The following is a 15,065-nucleotide window of genomic DNA, read 5'->3' as shown; positions in this document are numbered from 1 at the left end:
AAAGAGGTTTACAATTTTATTTCTTCTCTGCGGCATCCGCAACCTTGTTCAGCAACTGGGCGACTGTTCTAAGGTGTTGTATGGTGAAGTCGCCTGTCGTTGCAGCAGAGTCGTCGGCGGAATAGAAAGACGACTGCGATGCAGCGGACTGCTGTAGCCACTTTCCAAGCTGCTCCATAATCCACCCAAGCTTTCCCTTCCAGTACTCCTCCGTTAAGTCATCTGCGAAGACCAAAGCGGATAATGAGACTTCTTTGAAAATTGTGATTGTCGAAGACACTAATCCAGCAGCGTTGCATCTGAGGTGCTTGACACCGATATGACATGTGCAGTCGTGGACAGATGAATAAGGGCCACGCTTCGGCGGTCAGACATCTAGCGCGTTGTCTACAGAAACTTCGTGGATTGCTGAGTCAAATGAAATGAAACTAATTTTTGTGCTCGCACATTGTAGCGACACATTGTGGCGACTATTACCGTTACGGATTGCTACAGTACTACTCTGACCGGTACTTTAATTTCATTGGTTAGCGTAAGCGTTTAACTTGAGACATGTTAGGCAGGAGATTTTTTAGTAAGCTTGCGCAGAACAAAGAAGTACAACCATATTATCAAGTTGGAGACACCGAGCAACAGGTTAGAGAAATATGCAGACGTTTTGAAAATTCAAAATAAAGACCAATTACAAGAGCAATGTCTAAGACGTTGAAAGGTGTACAGTTTATTTATCGCTCCCAACGTATACTAATTTCGGTTCAGATGGTTCCTAATAACTCAAGTTAATCGTAATAGTTATCATTAACCAGACTACGCGCACTAGTGGACAGAGGCCTCTGCAGTGCTTCTGTTAACCCTTTATACGCGTTATATTGGCGAGCGATTGCTAGAAGAATGGGTTAAACATACGTGAAAAATACATAGAAGTTTTTTGTCATAGCATGCAGTAATTCTGTGAGAGTGTTCTATGCACTTCCGCTGACATATATAAGAATAACCTACCCTGTTCTTCGGTCTCCCTAGGGTAACTGCAATGAAAAAATAATGATTAGATCAGTACTTCCCAGAATGCCTACCCTTTTTGCATCAATAATGCTGCAATAAATAACCTTTCGGTGGTTCAAATGAAAATGCATTCTTCAATACTTACTGAGGGCTTGCATCTGAAATACAAGAGACAGGTAGACGTTAACTAAAGAATTTGTCTGGAATAGCATTGACCAACTAAAATGCACACTTACACGATGCGCTGACGGCGAGCAATACAAGGAGTGGCACCAGGAACTTCATTTTGGAGTCGGTTTCTATTGGAGGTCAAAGTATGAAAGTGTAGTGAGTGTCTAAAAAATCAGCATTTTTAAGGTTTAGCCCCACGTACATATTTCCATCTCCATCTATTTCCCAATTCAAACTCTCATGCATAAGCATTGCGCTTTCGCCTCAAGACCTGGCTGTGGTGAGACTCTTAAGAAAGAAACCGTTTAAGGTCATACCCTTTCTATTTTAAGTTGGAAGCATGGCAGCGCCTAATGCTCGTGAAGTGAGCATAGGCACATAAGGAAGTCTTGAATGTTGAGAACAATGTAGTCCTCCTTTCAGATTCTGTATAGTCGCATATTGCTCTTTTTGTTTCAATCTGAATAATTTCTTTCTCTCTCGTGGCCCTCTATAAACGGAATGATTTCCAAGAGAAGGAAAGCGTAGCAGGGGACGACAAAAATTTAGGTCGGTGATGAGATTTAAAAGTTTGCGGGGATAGTGCGGCAGCAGGCGCCGAAGAACAATGTTAATTGGAGAGACATTGGAGAAGCTTTTGCCGTGAGTAGGCGTAGTCAGGCTGCCGATGGCTCATAAATCTGCTATGGCGGGACAGTTTCACTGAATATAGAGACAAGACAATGATATCGCATGTCCTTGCTCATCTAGACTTTCATTTCTTTCAACTTTTAACGCGCTGTTATGATTATTTTATTACTTTGCCCCATTGAAGCCTAATTAGCACACCTACAGGCGCTTTCATTGATATGTGGGGAGAGCTAACAGACAACTGAAATTGCTCTCTCTTGGTTAAAAGAATTTGGTTTTTGCAAGCAAATGTAAACAGTTAAACTTAGTGCCGTAGGTCGGAACATTCAGAAGATTCTCCGGCTTCAGTTGGGAGAATGCTCTTGAACTCTTTTAAAAGCTGCATGAAGTGATCCTTTCACATACCAAACCATTTGCACTGCACGCCATACAAGAAGTTGATCGACAAGAAAGAATGAGAAAACAATACCTTTATCAGACGACGATTCGGCACGAATACCGCGCCAGTGGCCCTAGTTGAACTTATATATACGCACGCCTCCCTCTTGCTTCGAACCCTCGTGAGTTAAGACGACGTGACGCCCACAGCAGGACAGAGTGCATTTCAACATCATCACATGATTATCCTCCAGCACAAAGAGAGGAAGATATCAATGTTATCGGCCTCGAACTTTCTCTACAATCTGCCACTGAACAATTAAAGGGCATATAAAGGTGCCCTCCCGTACCCCTAATTGTGGTCTACATGGACGCCCGATACCAACAATGAGAGGGGAGAGAATAAGGAGGCTTAACCTTGAAAGCACGCTTACAAATTATTTGTATTGAGAACCTTAGCGCGACGATTCTTGGGAGTACGTCACATGCTGTTCTTCTCACTACCGACAAAAGCCCGGCTTAGAATGCGCGAATTGAGCTTATCCCTGCTATTTTGCTCGATAGCGGCTATTAAGAAAATTTTGCTGGCCAGCCGGCGCAGCGTACTAACTTGGGCTACACATCGAAAGGGAACTGTTGCTGAATTCAGCAAAAGTGTCTAACTTACTTAAAAAAAAATTCCTGTTCAGTTGTGCTTATAACGCAAAGCAGATGAAGGAATTCATATTTTTGTTTGTTTATTTAATTTTCCATGTAATGCCGAAGCGAACAATTAAAATCGACACATAGAATGTATAGATACAGCGCATTAGCATAAACAAATTATATATTATGTTAAATGATCATATAAGTCGCTCACTGCAGTTTACCTTATTGTGGGAGAATGTCATTAGTTAGCAGTTAAAAACACTAGTAATTTGCTATCCCGTTTCTGAGAAAATTTGTAGCTACAATAGTTCAGAACATTTCTACTTAAGCAGCGATCCAGAATTTCCAAGAAATTGAACAAAAACACTGAAAAGTTACTCAAAACAATAAACTGCAATAATAACAACCTTACGATGATGTAAAAGCGCTAAGGACGAAGATCTATTAAGAACGGCGAGTGTCGCTTAATTTACAATCCATGTGTTCCAAGAGTATAAAGTGCACACACTGAATCAAAAGAGAACGCTCAACGGGCTGATATTAAGCTTCACAGCCCAGTGCAGTGAATTCCTGATGCAGAGTTTAGACGCCTTGTTCGCGTCAAAATACGTCGCATTTAAATAAAGTTTGTTGTCGACATGTTGCGGGCAGCCACGCTTTCCAGTCATACTTTAGCGTTATTGTGGGCAGGCCTTGTGAAGAAAAAGGGAGCACGGAAAGTCGAATTTCCAGCCAGCGTGCACAAATTACTCTTCTCTGATTTTCCGAAAAGTGGGCAAAATTCGGAAGCTGATTTTTAGATAACAAATGTTTAGTGCTTGTGGCCGTTAGAGGTGGTTCGAGGCCTTCAATATAGTGTTGTGCAAAAGTCATCGTAGCTGCACAAAGTGAAGCAAATGATTATTGTGCTGATTGCCACCGTTCTGCTTCTCAAAATTTTAGCGGTGGTAATAACTTTTTGATAATAGGCTCTTATTGTGGGTACAAAAAATACTATATGATTGGTGTTTACATCTTAAATCGCTTTATAATTTTTACAATGAAGAAGTAAAAAGGCACTGGCGACAACTGCACAAAACTTAAGTGGTTGCTTAAATCTGATAAATATTTTGTTCTAATGTCGAAGTTTGTTCAGGAGTGAAAAATGAGCTATTCTGTAAAAGATTTAGAGCTATATTTGAATTATTTTTTTAACATCATTATGACTCAAATTCAGTGCATTGGTGATATTTCGAATGTCATAAATTTGTTTCACTTGTTTTATATTTTCAGGGTGCTATATTTTGCTATGAAGTTGCCCTATTGGTGAAGATGAAACCTTACATATAATTGTAGAGCCTAATTCAGAGACTCCTCTCGACCTAAATAAATTCAATCTGCCACCACCGCAGTGCGGTTGCTTGATTGGGTGGTAGCAGGAACAGCCATCCTTCATTTTTGGTATTTTTCTAGCTTACATGATTTTAGTGTTCAGCGAAAATAGCTTCATTCTCTTTTAAAGTAGTTCATTAATCCAGGCCCGATTCAATAGATCCTTGTAGTCGCTTTAAAATACACCGAATGGCTTGTCCTTGTCCACCTTCCATGCAAAATTTTGAGAATGACACAGAAAATAACGAAATCTTTGTAAATAATTTAACATTAAGACCATTCTCTGCGCAATTAACAGTTTTTCCTTCTGAATAAAAATAACAGTGTACGCGGCCACATACTTCACATCTTATTGATGTGAAGTGACAGAGTTGGCTGCAATGACAGACCACGGAGGACTATCAGAATGATAAACGAAATAAAAAAGTTTAAGCACTGCCACAAAAACAAGATACAGGATTCCAAAGGTTGAGAATACTGTAGAAATCGCGGTAGAAGAGCAGAAAAAAATATGCGGAGAAAGGGCGCCAGTTGGAATGTTGGCGTTCATGATAGCAATACTGCGCACGGAGATCATACAAAGCGTTCATGATGTGTGCTGCTCTGCGTTCGGCTTTCGAGTGTCTGATTTCGTGGGCTACCACGATAGAGAAACCGTGAGTTCTTCTGATGAAAACACCGGCATTTGAGCGATGCACATATGAGAAAATTAGCCACTGTTTAATAGTAAAGTATTTTAAACTGCACAGCCACGTTAGGCATTTCAATTAGAAATCCGTAGACTTTAACAGAAAACAACGCCTAGAGCGTTATTTCGATGCAGGGAGATATATTGCAAGAAAGCTTTTGTCTTTTAGGTGCGCAGACTTTTCGTGGAAACCATGCGTAGACCATGTGATGCTTGGCAGCTCTTGTGTAGTAGGCCTGATATGGATAACTGTTGTGACGCAAATCGGTATCAGCGCCCATAAGTGGCCGCAATCTTGCCCTGCTCTCAGGTTTCCCAGAAAACTTTTTTTTCAGTAGGGAAATGTTCGGAATAAATCTGTGGCGTTTGATATGTTGCCAACTGTCGTTTCATTTAAGTCTGCTCAAGTTTCTAAATATTTGTATTGCATCCTTATCAGATTTGATGTAAGTAAATATGCATAAATATTTGTAAACCACAAACAAAAACACTGTTAGGCTTCGGCGACAATGGGTGATTCGGTTTCAGATTTTTAGCACAGTTTTCTCATGTCACTAGGGGTACTCTTCGCAGCTCTACATTAACAAGATCAACTCGTCGTTGGCCAATCAATGAAAAGGTTGCGGCTTATGGTTTGATCTACAGAGCACTATCTAGAGGAAAACATACAACTAACTACATTTTAACAGCGGGTAACGTATTCAGGAACGCAATCAGCCACAAATCAGCTCTGATGGACGGCATAGTTAAAGATGGAACCGTTACGTTTCGTTGTGCTGTGGATCCTGAGTAGTGGCAACTGCCTGCGGTTTTTCAAAGTTTCGTGACATGATACAGCACTCAGGAGTTCGACATTTTGCGAACAGTAATACCGATGCATCCAATTCAAGCAGCTCTAGATTTACCATCGCTCGATCAGTAATTTTTGGCGTAGATATCAGTAGGTGTGGCCCAACAAGCCACCTTAGAATTGTGCTCTAAAGCGCTGGCCAATATTTGACCTGTTTCTATCACATAATCGCTGATGTATCAATTCTAAGAAGTAACGGCGCTTATGGTCGATAATTTGGCTTTAGACGTATACGCCTACTTCGGTTACAATTGCTCCTTCAGTGTTATCATTGTTCACCTAGTTGATATGCTATGCTACTGCTTGCTACCAAAGCCCGTAATGGTGCTCTCGCTAGGGGTAAGCGGTTTTTTGGAGTACCTGCTTTCCTTTCTCAAAGCACTCATTGATAGTTGGACAGGGTAATTAGAAGTAGTTGGAACCGACAGATTGTACAATAGTTCAGAAATAAGGTTAAATAATCAAAGCTTACTTCCAATGGCTGAAGTCTCGAATTCTTTTCATAAATTTCTACGTTTTGATGATTCGGCCTTGCATGTTAGGCCTGCAAAATGTGTAAGATTTGTGATATGTCACATTTTGTAATATGTCATGTGTCATATTTTGCGTGGCCGCGCCGCAAACCCCGTGGCTGCGTCGCCACGCTTTCACGTGGTTGGTCACGTGGTGCGGAGAGCTGCTGGCGGCGCGGTGCCGTGGCTGATCACGTGGTTCGTCACGTGGTTGGTCACGTGACCAGCCATGTGCTGCCGGCGGCATGGAGAGTCGGCGAAACCAAGCTGCCACAGCAGTGCGCATGTGCCGTGTCAAATGGTACGAAGATGAAGAAGGAACGCCCAGCGAAACGGAGCGGCGAAACACTGACTTTGCAATTCAACTGAGCAAGTTCAACTCGGCCAGCTGCAGCTACGCGTCACTCCAGGTTTAAAAAGAGCTAAACCACCACCAATGTTTTTATCTTGGTGCATATCACCGCGATTGACCAGTCAATTGTGGTTCATCCTGTGTTTGTGAAACTTGCCTCTGTTTGTAGTCTGCTGCTCGTTAGGGTTTCTGCCATGAAGCCGTTAACTCCGAACACTGAACAAAAAACCTTTAATGTCTATAAGGGGAACCGCCTCCTAAAGCATGTACAGGTTCGTTGTAGTGCTTTGTTGTGTAGAGTCGCTTTGTGTTTACATGGACGTCACACGGCTTCTAATGTCTGTGTAAATAGTTCGTGCATGTAGAACGTATTTCACAGCGATAAATGACAAGATGAGGAAAGAAAATTGCCTACCAGTTAAAAGATTCACAAATGCTCCTGTTTGTGCAATCAGGGGGCGTGGATTTAATGCCTCGGGTGACCTAAATTTTTTACAGTTGTGTTTTATTATTTGCAGTTTTGAAGCTCGGTACATGGATTAGGTGAAACACAGGGCGTCTGAACAACGCATCGCAGTTTTTCAGAAAGGTCGATGTGAGATAACGATATCAGCAAACAGGGAACTAAATAGCGCGACTATCTTATCGATGGAGCATGTATGTCAGTGTTCGGAAGCGCTCGACCGCCAATATGTGTTTGAGCGGAGCCCCGGAAGGGGTTGAAACGACACATACGCTTGGGATGCATGCTCAAAGTGCGCGCACTTTGTTATTTTGCACGGCGCAAATTGCAGTGCATTTACGTCTAGTCCAAAACGTAGACGTCACTCTTCATTGCTTAAAGCATTCTTTGGACACACACATTGCTGTGTGTGCTTTCTGTCTGCGTCCGTGTCTTTTGTGCTGATTTGAGAAGCATGAGCCACCAACTAGCCCGCACGTCTACACTTATTAACGATAGGCGCTTGATTTAAGGGAAGGTTTCAGTTATAGAAATCACAGGCGCAAAGCAACACCCATTGAAACTGAGAAAGAACAGAACCAGCTGAACTATAGAATTAAATACGAATGCAGAAAATATGCAAGGTACCGGAAATTATACAGGTAAGCTGGCGAAGGAGACTATACTTGCTGAGTGTGCATGGAAAAATATATACGAAAACAAAAATACGGGCAAGTTATCCTTACCTTTAGATAGCTGTATCGACGCTCGAAAACGTAAGTCGATGCACTTTGGCACGAATCCTTGTCAAAAGATGTTCAAGTAAAAAGTATGCCCCACAAGAATGTCATGCAGAATGATGCACGGCGCGAATGTAGACGGAACCAGTTAAGGCGGCGTTTAATATCAGAAATGCTGCTTGGGAATCTGGAGCATCCTCTTACGGGGCGCGTGATCAAATGATGAATGTTTTCCAGGCTAGGCGAGAACGTTGCTGATGTTGACAATTTATTTGAAACTTCTTGGCGCCTGCATAAAGTTTGCCTTCAAAGAGTTCAAGACGCCCTTTCTGGTAAGTGCGAGACGTGGCGATCCCGTTTTCCACGTTAGATCTTGAGAGCCGTATCCAACCCCGCACCATCGGCGTAAAATGAAGTTGCGTCGTTGTGCGGTTATCCGTGAGTACCTCTGCATGGCAATGTATTTTTCAATCGTTGCATCAATTCTCAACGCGAGATCTGCGGTCGTGCCACAATCACGAATCCTCCATGTGACTGTAACGTGAGCGCTATGCATTCAGTGTCTTCGGACAACTCCCAGTGGTGTTTGCTTTCTATGTTCACTTCTTATAGGGTCAGTGATAAGAAGCAAATTGTGCTGCATTTTTTTTTTACGCTTACTGTCTATTCGCATTTGCTGGTCCACCTAAAGAAGTTCTTGCCGCGGGAATGGTAAAGAAACAAATTATACCCAAGATTGTAAAAGATATTAGGCCTTGATATTGGAACACAACCTATAATTGTTGTGCCTACAGGAAACAACAAAAACGAAAAATGAGAGCGCCTAACGGACTGTAGTTTAGGAGCGCGGCTGTTCATCGCGTCTACCCAGCTTATGCTCGACATTCCGTCTCTCTGTGATTATTCTGGTGGGGGAAGATTATGATGATCGAGATGATGCGGCGATGAACCACCGATAATTGGCAGGTTTGTACGCTCGTTTAAGCTTTCTTCCATGCACCCACCGTGCCAGCGTGGAAAATGAAATTAAAAAATGAATTTTGAACGAAAACGATGTAATAATAAACGGAATGAAAGTTAATAGAATAGCAAGAAATCAGAACTAAATTGAGTGTTACATTACGTCGAATGAGTCCTGAGCACTTAAAAAAGTGTGATCAGTACATACACTCTAACTTTGCTTTGAAAAGCATGAGGTACTCTATAGAAAAACATCTAGTACACGCTCTTACGCATGGCTTTACTGTACTTGGAAATGTGCCAACCATAGGCTGCTTTTGAAAAGATTTCGGCGAGCAAAGAGAGAACCTCTGTTCAAATTTCTGCGCAGTTTTGTACATAATTTAATGGGCGAATCTTGTTAGGTGTTGAACGCAACGCGTCCGCGGGTATTGAAGACAGAGGAGTAGCAGCGTTTAAAGGCCTGGTAGTGAAACACCGCAATTGGCCACGAGATGAGCACCGTACAGGAGTGTCATTCAGTTGTCCGTTCGCAGCGCTCGCTGTATCGCCGAAGTATTTATGCACGGTCGAATTGCTTTGTAACGCCACGGATAGCGGAAGGGGCGTCACGGCGTTTTGTACTTGCCGAAACAGGAGCCCGCACAGTCGCCACCTCGCCACCCTGCGAGTCATGATGTCCGTTTCTGTAGGTTGTGCGCCAAAAAAAGACGTTCACAGAAGAAAGGAGACAACAGGAAAGAAGCGCACAGCCTACAGAAATGAATATGTACCAACTAGCCCGTCAGAAAGTCTTACTAGATGTCCGTTCAGTGCCTTTCATTCACCCTCTGTTCTGAACAATATGACACATGCCAATCAAGCTCCTTGTGAACAAAGAATGAAATCGCGCTTGAGGTTCATAAGCATTAAGTGCATGGCAAAATGGGTCATTACACCCAACTCTTGTGAAATCAAACGGGCCTGTGGACGCTTTCTTCATGGCGCTATTTGTCCTAAGTGCCCTTGTGTCATTTGTATAGAGGTGAAACGTTGGATACCACTGTTGCTAATTGTTTAACAGAAATTTTTATTTTAGACTGTGAATCCTACGGCAAGGCTAGCATTATTTACGTGATAAAATCAAAATTTCTTATTGAGTGTTGTCATGTCCTGTATTTGTTCTTTCGCGTGCTGTTCCCGTGTTGCCCTCCACATACTTGGTCAGTGGTAGGGCGGGAAACTGCGTATTATTAGCGAAGAAAAGGACTGCTGCCTCACCTGCAAACTCTTTGGGTGTGAGCTGTAGACTTAGTCGGGCACTTTCGGCATGATGTTAAATCTTCCGTCCCTTTTCCATGCCTCTAGAAGTCCACCAGAGGGCTCTGTTATCTTTTCTTGTGCCAAAACAATTGCACCTGGCAACGTACCTATTATGTTCCAGTCGCTTTTCATGGCGTCCTGCCTAAGTTCTCAGTGGATTGAACGCCAATTTTCTTTAAGCCTCTTCGGAGTGGCGAATATCCTGTATCTCCACGGGCTTTCTACGCGCCCAAAGATTTCAACAAAATGGAAGTCGGGAATCGGCCAATCTTAGCTGACTGCTCTGCTGATGATGTGGTCATTGAGAACCGCTTGTAATGTTGACACAATCATATATGTGCTTACGTTTTCGATCCGAGTATCATACCGAGTATCCGAGTATCATCCCAGTGTATTAAACGACTTTTCTTGAGATTTTCTGCACTTATGAAGTATTAAAAGCTATGTTTATGGCGGTGTATTGGCTACCCCATGCGGCTAATTCTCATTCCCATTGCGGAGCAGCGGGACCTTACACCGTGTCAGATCTGGAAAATGAATTCGTGTTACGAGTAGCGCTGAGAGCACGGGTTGATTTAGCGGTGTGACCTGGATTGCAGTGCTAAGTGCGAAGTTTATGTCCTTTTTTTTATTCATTGTCCAGTCCCCAATCCTTGTGCGCAGCGTTAAGCCGCCAACTATCAGTAGAAAGGTGTTCCGAAGCATGTTAGACAAATGTGTTCAACCCATTTGAGACCTATGACCGTGCTCTTTGGACGAGTCTAGATTGACGCCAGTATTAGTGTTCATTTTTCGGATGCATTCGTACAGCAATAACTTCCTGCTGACTATTGTGCCACTCGCCGAGAACGACTGGAGTTTGGGGAATGCTGGACTCGATATATATAGCAGTTTTTTCTAGGGTACCTTCCTCTACTTTGTCTCGTTTATCTGGGATGTAAATGGATTGGTACCCAATATATCCTGCGATGTGCACGAATTATGTTCTCGCATTAAAAACGCCCAGGACTGAATCTACCCTTATGATAACTTTGTTTTAATTTAACCATTCTTTGTGGAGCCCACGACAATTTCATTGTGCAATATCTTTCCGGATGTTGTGCCGGTTTCTCTACGATATATGTTGCTTTGAATCAGGAGTGTCATTTGTGCAAGGATGTCTAGTACCGCCTCTCATACTGTAGGGTTAGCGGCAGATTTACACTTTCTGCACATTCAAAATGTTTAACGTGGTATTGGATGCAGTCATCTGATCTTGCCGGTCTGATCTTTCCCGCCGTCGTTTTGCTATGTGCGGTTTCTTACGGCGCAGCTGTTCAGTTTATGCTGCAAGCTTTGCAGTTTTCTTGTCTATGTCACTCAACAGTCTTGTGCAATCTTACAGTTCTGGCAAGTCTTCGGCAAAGCACGCCGGCATCATCCGCTTTTTGTTTCGCTCAGACCTGAGCGGTGAAGCATAATATGACTTACCCTGCGCACATTCAATGAGTGGCTCCACGTCTGCTTTCGTCTCATCGTACAGCTCTTGTGACAGAATAGCAAACCCGTCCTGCACTGTTAACTACATTGTTAAGTTCCGTCACCCTTGTCGAGCTAATGAATCTTTCGGTTTGGTGCTAAAGCACTCATACTCTCACCAACAACTACCAGGAATTTTGTGCCGTTGCCTAGAAACCCGAGTTACTATACGAGCTCACCCGAGTTACTCGGGTAAGTTCGCAGGAGCTTCGCACCAGCGGCGCGAGAGGTTGTTTGGGAAGAGCAACATGGGTCGCACAATCCTTGCCGGTGGCTGTGACAGAAACAGCCACCTGCCAGTGCAGTGGCGCACCGCTTTATTGCTGCGCCACTGGGCTGGTAGTTGTTTGAGGAGTTGCCGCCATGTATGATTGTTAATAGATAATGACCAATTCTGCAAATATATGGGCATTAACCACTAAAGAAATCACGTCATATCCTTGAGGCGGAGCTTAAGTGTCCCCTCCAATTGAAGAACGACAACTGTTTGCGTACTTTGTTAAACCGCTACAAATTCTTTTCTTTGAAGAATTTGAAGAAGTAATGTCGTGGTCATTTGACTTCCATATTCCGCATTTGTATTTCGGCTCACCTTTTTCGGTTATACAACCTGGCTGGCTCCATTAGGACAAACTTTTTGCACGTGTCCCTCTCGGTAGCTTCTGTAGCAGTGCATGGTTCTAGGCTTCTAGTGCATCGTTATCTTTGGGGCGTACAATGCAATTCTTATAGTAAAATATTTCAGAGAGTCCCTGGCACCTGCATTGCAGCAAGAAAGGTGCCGTTGTTCTCAATACGACTTGCGGTCAACATTATGTGTTGTCGGTATGAGATCTCTTGCAACCGTCTTCGGGAAATCGGTTAGGTCCAGGTCGCACAGGATACGCCTCTGAGTGCTGGGGCTCAATGCAATGTAAGTTTTAACTGGAAAATATTCTTTGAATGGAACAGGATTCTGTGCTTTCTTTAATGTTTCCCATGCGTCCTCAAGTGATGCATACTGCACAGCGACGTTATTAGACCTGATGTGGCTCGCAGGCCTTTGGTAACCATTGGTACCTTCGGCTGTGTCAATTACACGCTGGACGGTTCTGCTGGGTATATCGGTAAATTGACATTTAACTGGTCACCTGATGTGAACACGTAAGGAATGCTTGAAAGGAGTAGAATAAGCTGTAGATCGCTTATATGAGTCGGCTCTTACCTTCTTCGCCTGTGATGCCTCGACTGTAGGCCCTGAAACCTTGACCGACCTTGGTATCCGTTGGGAGGAACCAGTACCTACTTGTTGCTGCACATCCAGAGTCTGCGATACGTCTGTGGACTCGTAGAGTGGCACTGCACTGGTGCTGGAATCCATGCCCGGCACTCGTTTTTCCACTCGCAGAGGTCGTAGAGATGGCCCGAGGGTCCATTATCTTCTATATACTTGAAGCCTCATCAGCGTGAAGGCTCAGCGCGGCTCCAGTACGCATAACAGCCAAGCGAAATGTAGTTTTGGCAACTCCTACCCGATGGATCCAGTACTGGGTTGTCGTCTTGGCGTGGGCCACTCGAGTGGCCTCCAGGGTCTTCCTTAGCACCTTTATAGCCATTGAGGGGCACGGACCACAGAAAAGACTCGAATTCTTTCAGAGCTCTCAGGATCCATGGCACAGAGCGAAACGTCTTCTTCCTCTTAGATCGAAGATTCGCTCCACGATACTCACACATTATACAAGCTTGCTTCATAAAATGCGCGCTAGTGGCGATACCTGTATTTGAATACGTTACCTTCGCAGTTGATCAATTCTCCTTTCCAGTTAAAGGGAGCCTTTTCGCGACTAGAACGCGGCAGTCTATCAACACAGGCGAATTTCAATTTGTCTTCAGTGTTCTTTCAGAAAGTGCGTCCCTTATATGATTTATGGTTCATGGGAGATTTAACGTCCCAAAGCGACTCAGGCTATGAGGAACGCCGTAGTGAAGGGCTCCGAAAATTTCGACCATCTGGGTTTCTTTTACGTGCACTGACATCGCATAGCACACGGGCCTCTAGAATTTCGCTTCCATCAAAATTCCACCGCCACGGCCGGGATCGAACCCGCGTCTTTCGGTGCGTCCCTTATAGTTTTGTGTGTAGATCAAAAGTAATTTACGATTACATACCTCCTACATACCAATACGTATTGCTGCTGATGCAGGAATTGGTTCCTGTTTAATGATGTACTGAAGTGGGCCTAAACAGCTGCTTACTGTTTACCTCCGTTTCAACAACCCTTGAACCTCCCCATTACTGCACACAAAAAATAGCATACGTCTTTATTTTATGTAAATGTCATACAAATAATATATATGCTTAAGTACGGGTATAAGATGGAATCAGTTCAGCACAAAGTGTTCAGTATAGTTTCGCAGAGACGGGTACACTTTCGTCAAGAAACACATTGCACAGCGACATTTGCTGGGCAGTGGCTAAATGGCTATTGATAAAGGTGCACAGCCATCTATGTTTTCCGCAATCATAGCAATAATATTTATAGATGAATGTCAGAGCTTCAAGAAAATTTGTATTTTGGCTGAAATTGAAAAACTGAAGACGCATTTGTAAAGTTCCGCAAATTTCATATTTAGCCGTGTGTCTACAGTAATGCAACGATTAATCCTCAGGCATTGCTTTGAATGATGCGGTTCGCTGACTTTACTCAGTTTTGACTATGCATTTATAACTGAGTAGTCACTGAATAGTTAGTGACTGAGTTATCATCCGAATGCATCATCTATGCCGATCAAAACTGATCTCACGCTTTTGTAAAAACGATAACAAGTAGATTTGTGGCACGGGCTCAAACATGACGTATACGAGTAGTATACTGCCGAGCTACAGCTGGCGAAAATTTGCATGAATACTTGCTAGTGACACTTAGTAATAATATCGCTTGCTTAAGGCTGTGGTTACAGAAATGCCAAGCAAGACAACATTTTGTTCTCATCCTTACCACGTACCACCATTATCTTTTGCAAGAAAGCTTCTTCAATAGAAGCTGCCGCGGTATCTTAGTGGTTATGGCGCTCAGCTGCTGACCCGAAGGACGCGGGTTCAATCCCGGTCATGGCGGTTGAATTTCGATGGAGGCAAAATTCAAGAAGACCGTGTAGTGTGCGGTGTCAGTGCACGTTAAAAAACCCCAGGTGGTCCAAATTTCCGGAGCCCTTCACTACGGCAACCTTCATAGCCTGAGTTGCTTTGGGACGTTAAACCCTCATAAACAACGAATATTTTCTTCAGTTCAGACAACCTTCTAAGCTTCAAACATCTTTCGCTCAAGGGGTTCGGAAATTCAAAATGCTTTTGGAACACACCGATATTTTCGTGACTTCTTTGGTACAAGTTAAAATTGTGACAGCCAAGAACAAAATAGACGGAATTAAGGTGGTATAATTTCATAGAAATTCAGTAAAATCACTTATTTTTAAGAACATGTGATTGGTGTACTCGGTAATATGAAAAACAAAAATAAA

General features: G+C 43.2%; 1 protein-coding gene across 1 annotated transcript; it reads right to left on the bottom strand.

Annotated features, from left to right (window-relative positions):
- On the bottom strand, positions 1 to 12,994 carry LOC144124778 (uncharacterized). The gene is made up of 5 exons (XM_077657652.1): positions 12,769 to 12,994; positions 1,239 to 1,301; positions 1,148 to 1,160; positions 1,000 to 1,025; positions 1 to 222 (listed from the first exon to the last, which is right to left on the bottom strand). The coding sequence occupies exons 1-5, from the start codon at positions 12,977 to 12,979 to the stop codon at positions 17 to 19; spliced, it is 519 nt and encodes a 172-aa protein (XP_077513778.1). The 5' UTR covers positions 12,980 to 12,994; the 3' UTR covers positions 1 to 16.
- Positions 12,995 to 15,065: the final 2,071 nt, after the last annotated feature.

The sequence above is a fragment of the Amblyomma americanum genome, chromosome 3, assembly GCF_052857255.1.
Source record: "Amblyomma americanum isolate KBUSLIRL-KWMA chromosome 3, ASM5285725v1, whole genome shotgun sequence".
NCBI classification, from domain to species: Eukaryota; Metazoa; Arthropoda; class Arachnida; order Ixodida; family Ixodidae; genus Amblyomma; species Amblyomma americanum.
This window is presented reverse-complemented; position numbering and strand designations above follow the sequence as displayed.

What these genes read in the sequence shown, in the direction of transcription:
- LOC144124778 (XM_077657652.1), bottom strand. Translation starts at nt 12,979, where the DNA reads ATGGACCCTCGGGCCATCTCTACGACCTCTGCGAGTGGAAAAACGAGT. An exon ending in AGGCATCACAGGCGAAGAAG is followed by an intron (nt 1,302 to 12,768) that starts GTAAGAGCCGAC and finishes GACCTCCAATAG; the next exon opens with AAACCGACTCCAAAATGAAG. An exon ending in TAGGGAGACCGAAGAACAGG is followed by an intron (nt 223 to 999) that starts GTAGGTTATTCT and finishes TGGTCTTCGCAG; the next exon opens with ATGACTTAACGGAGGAGTAC.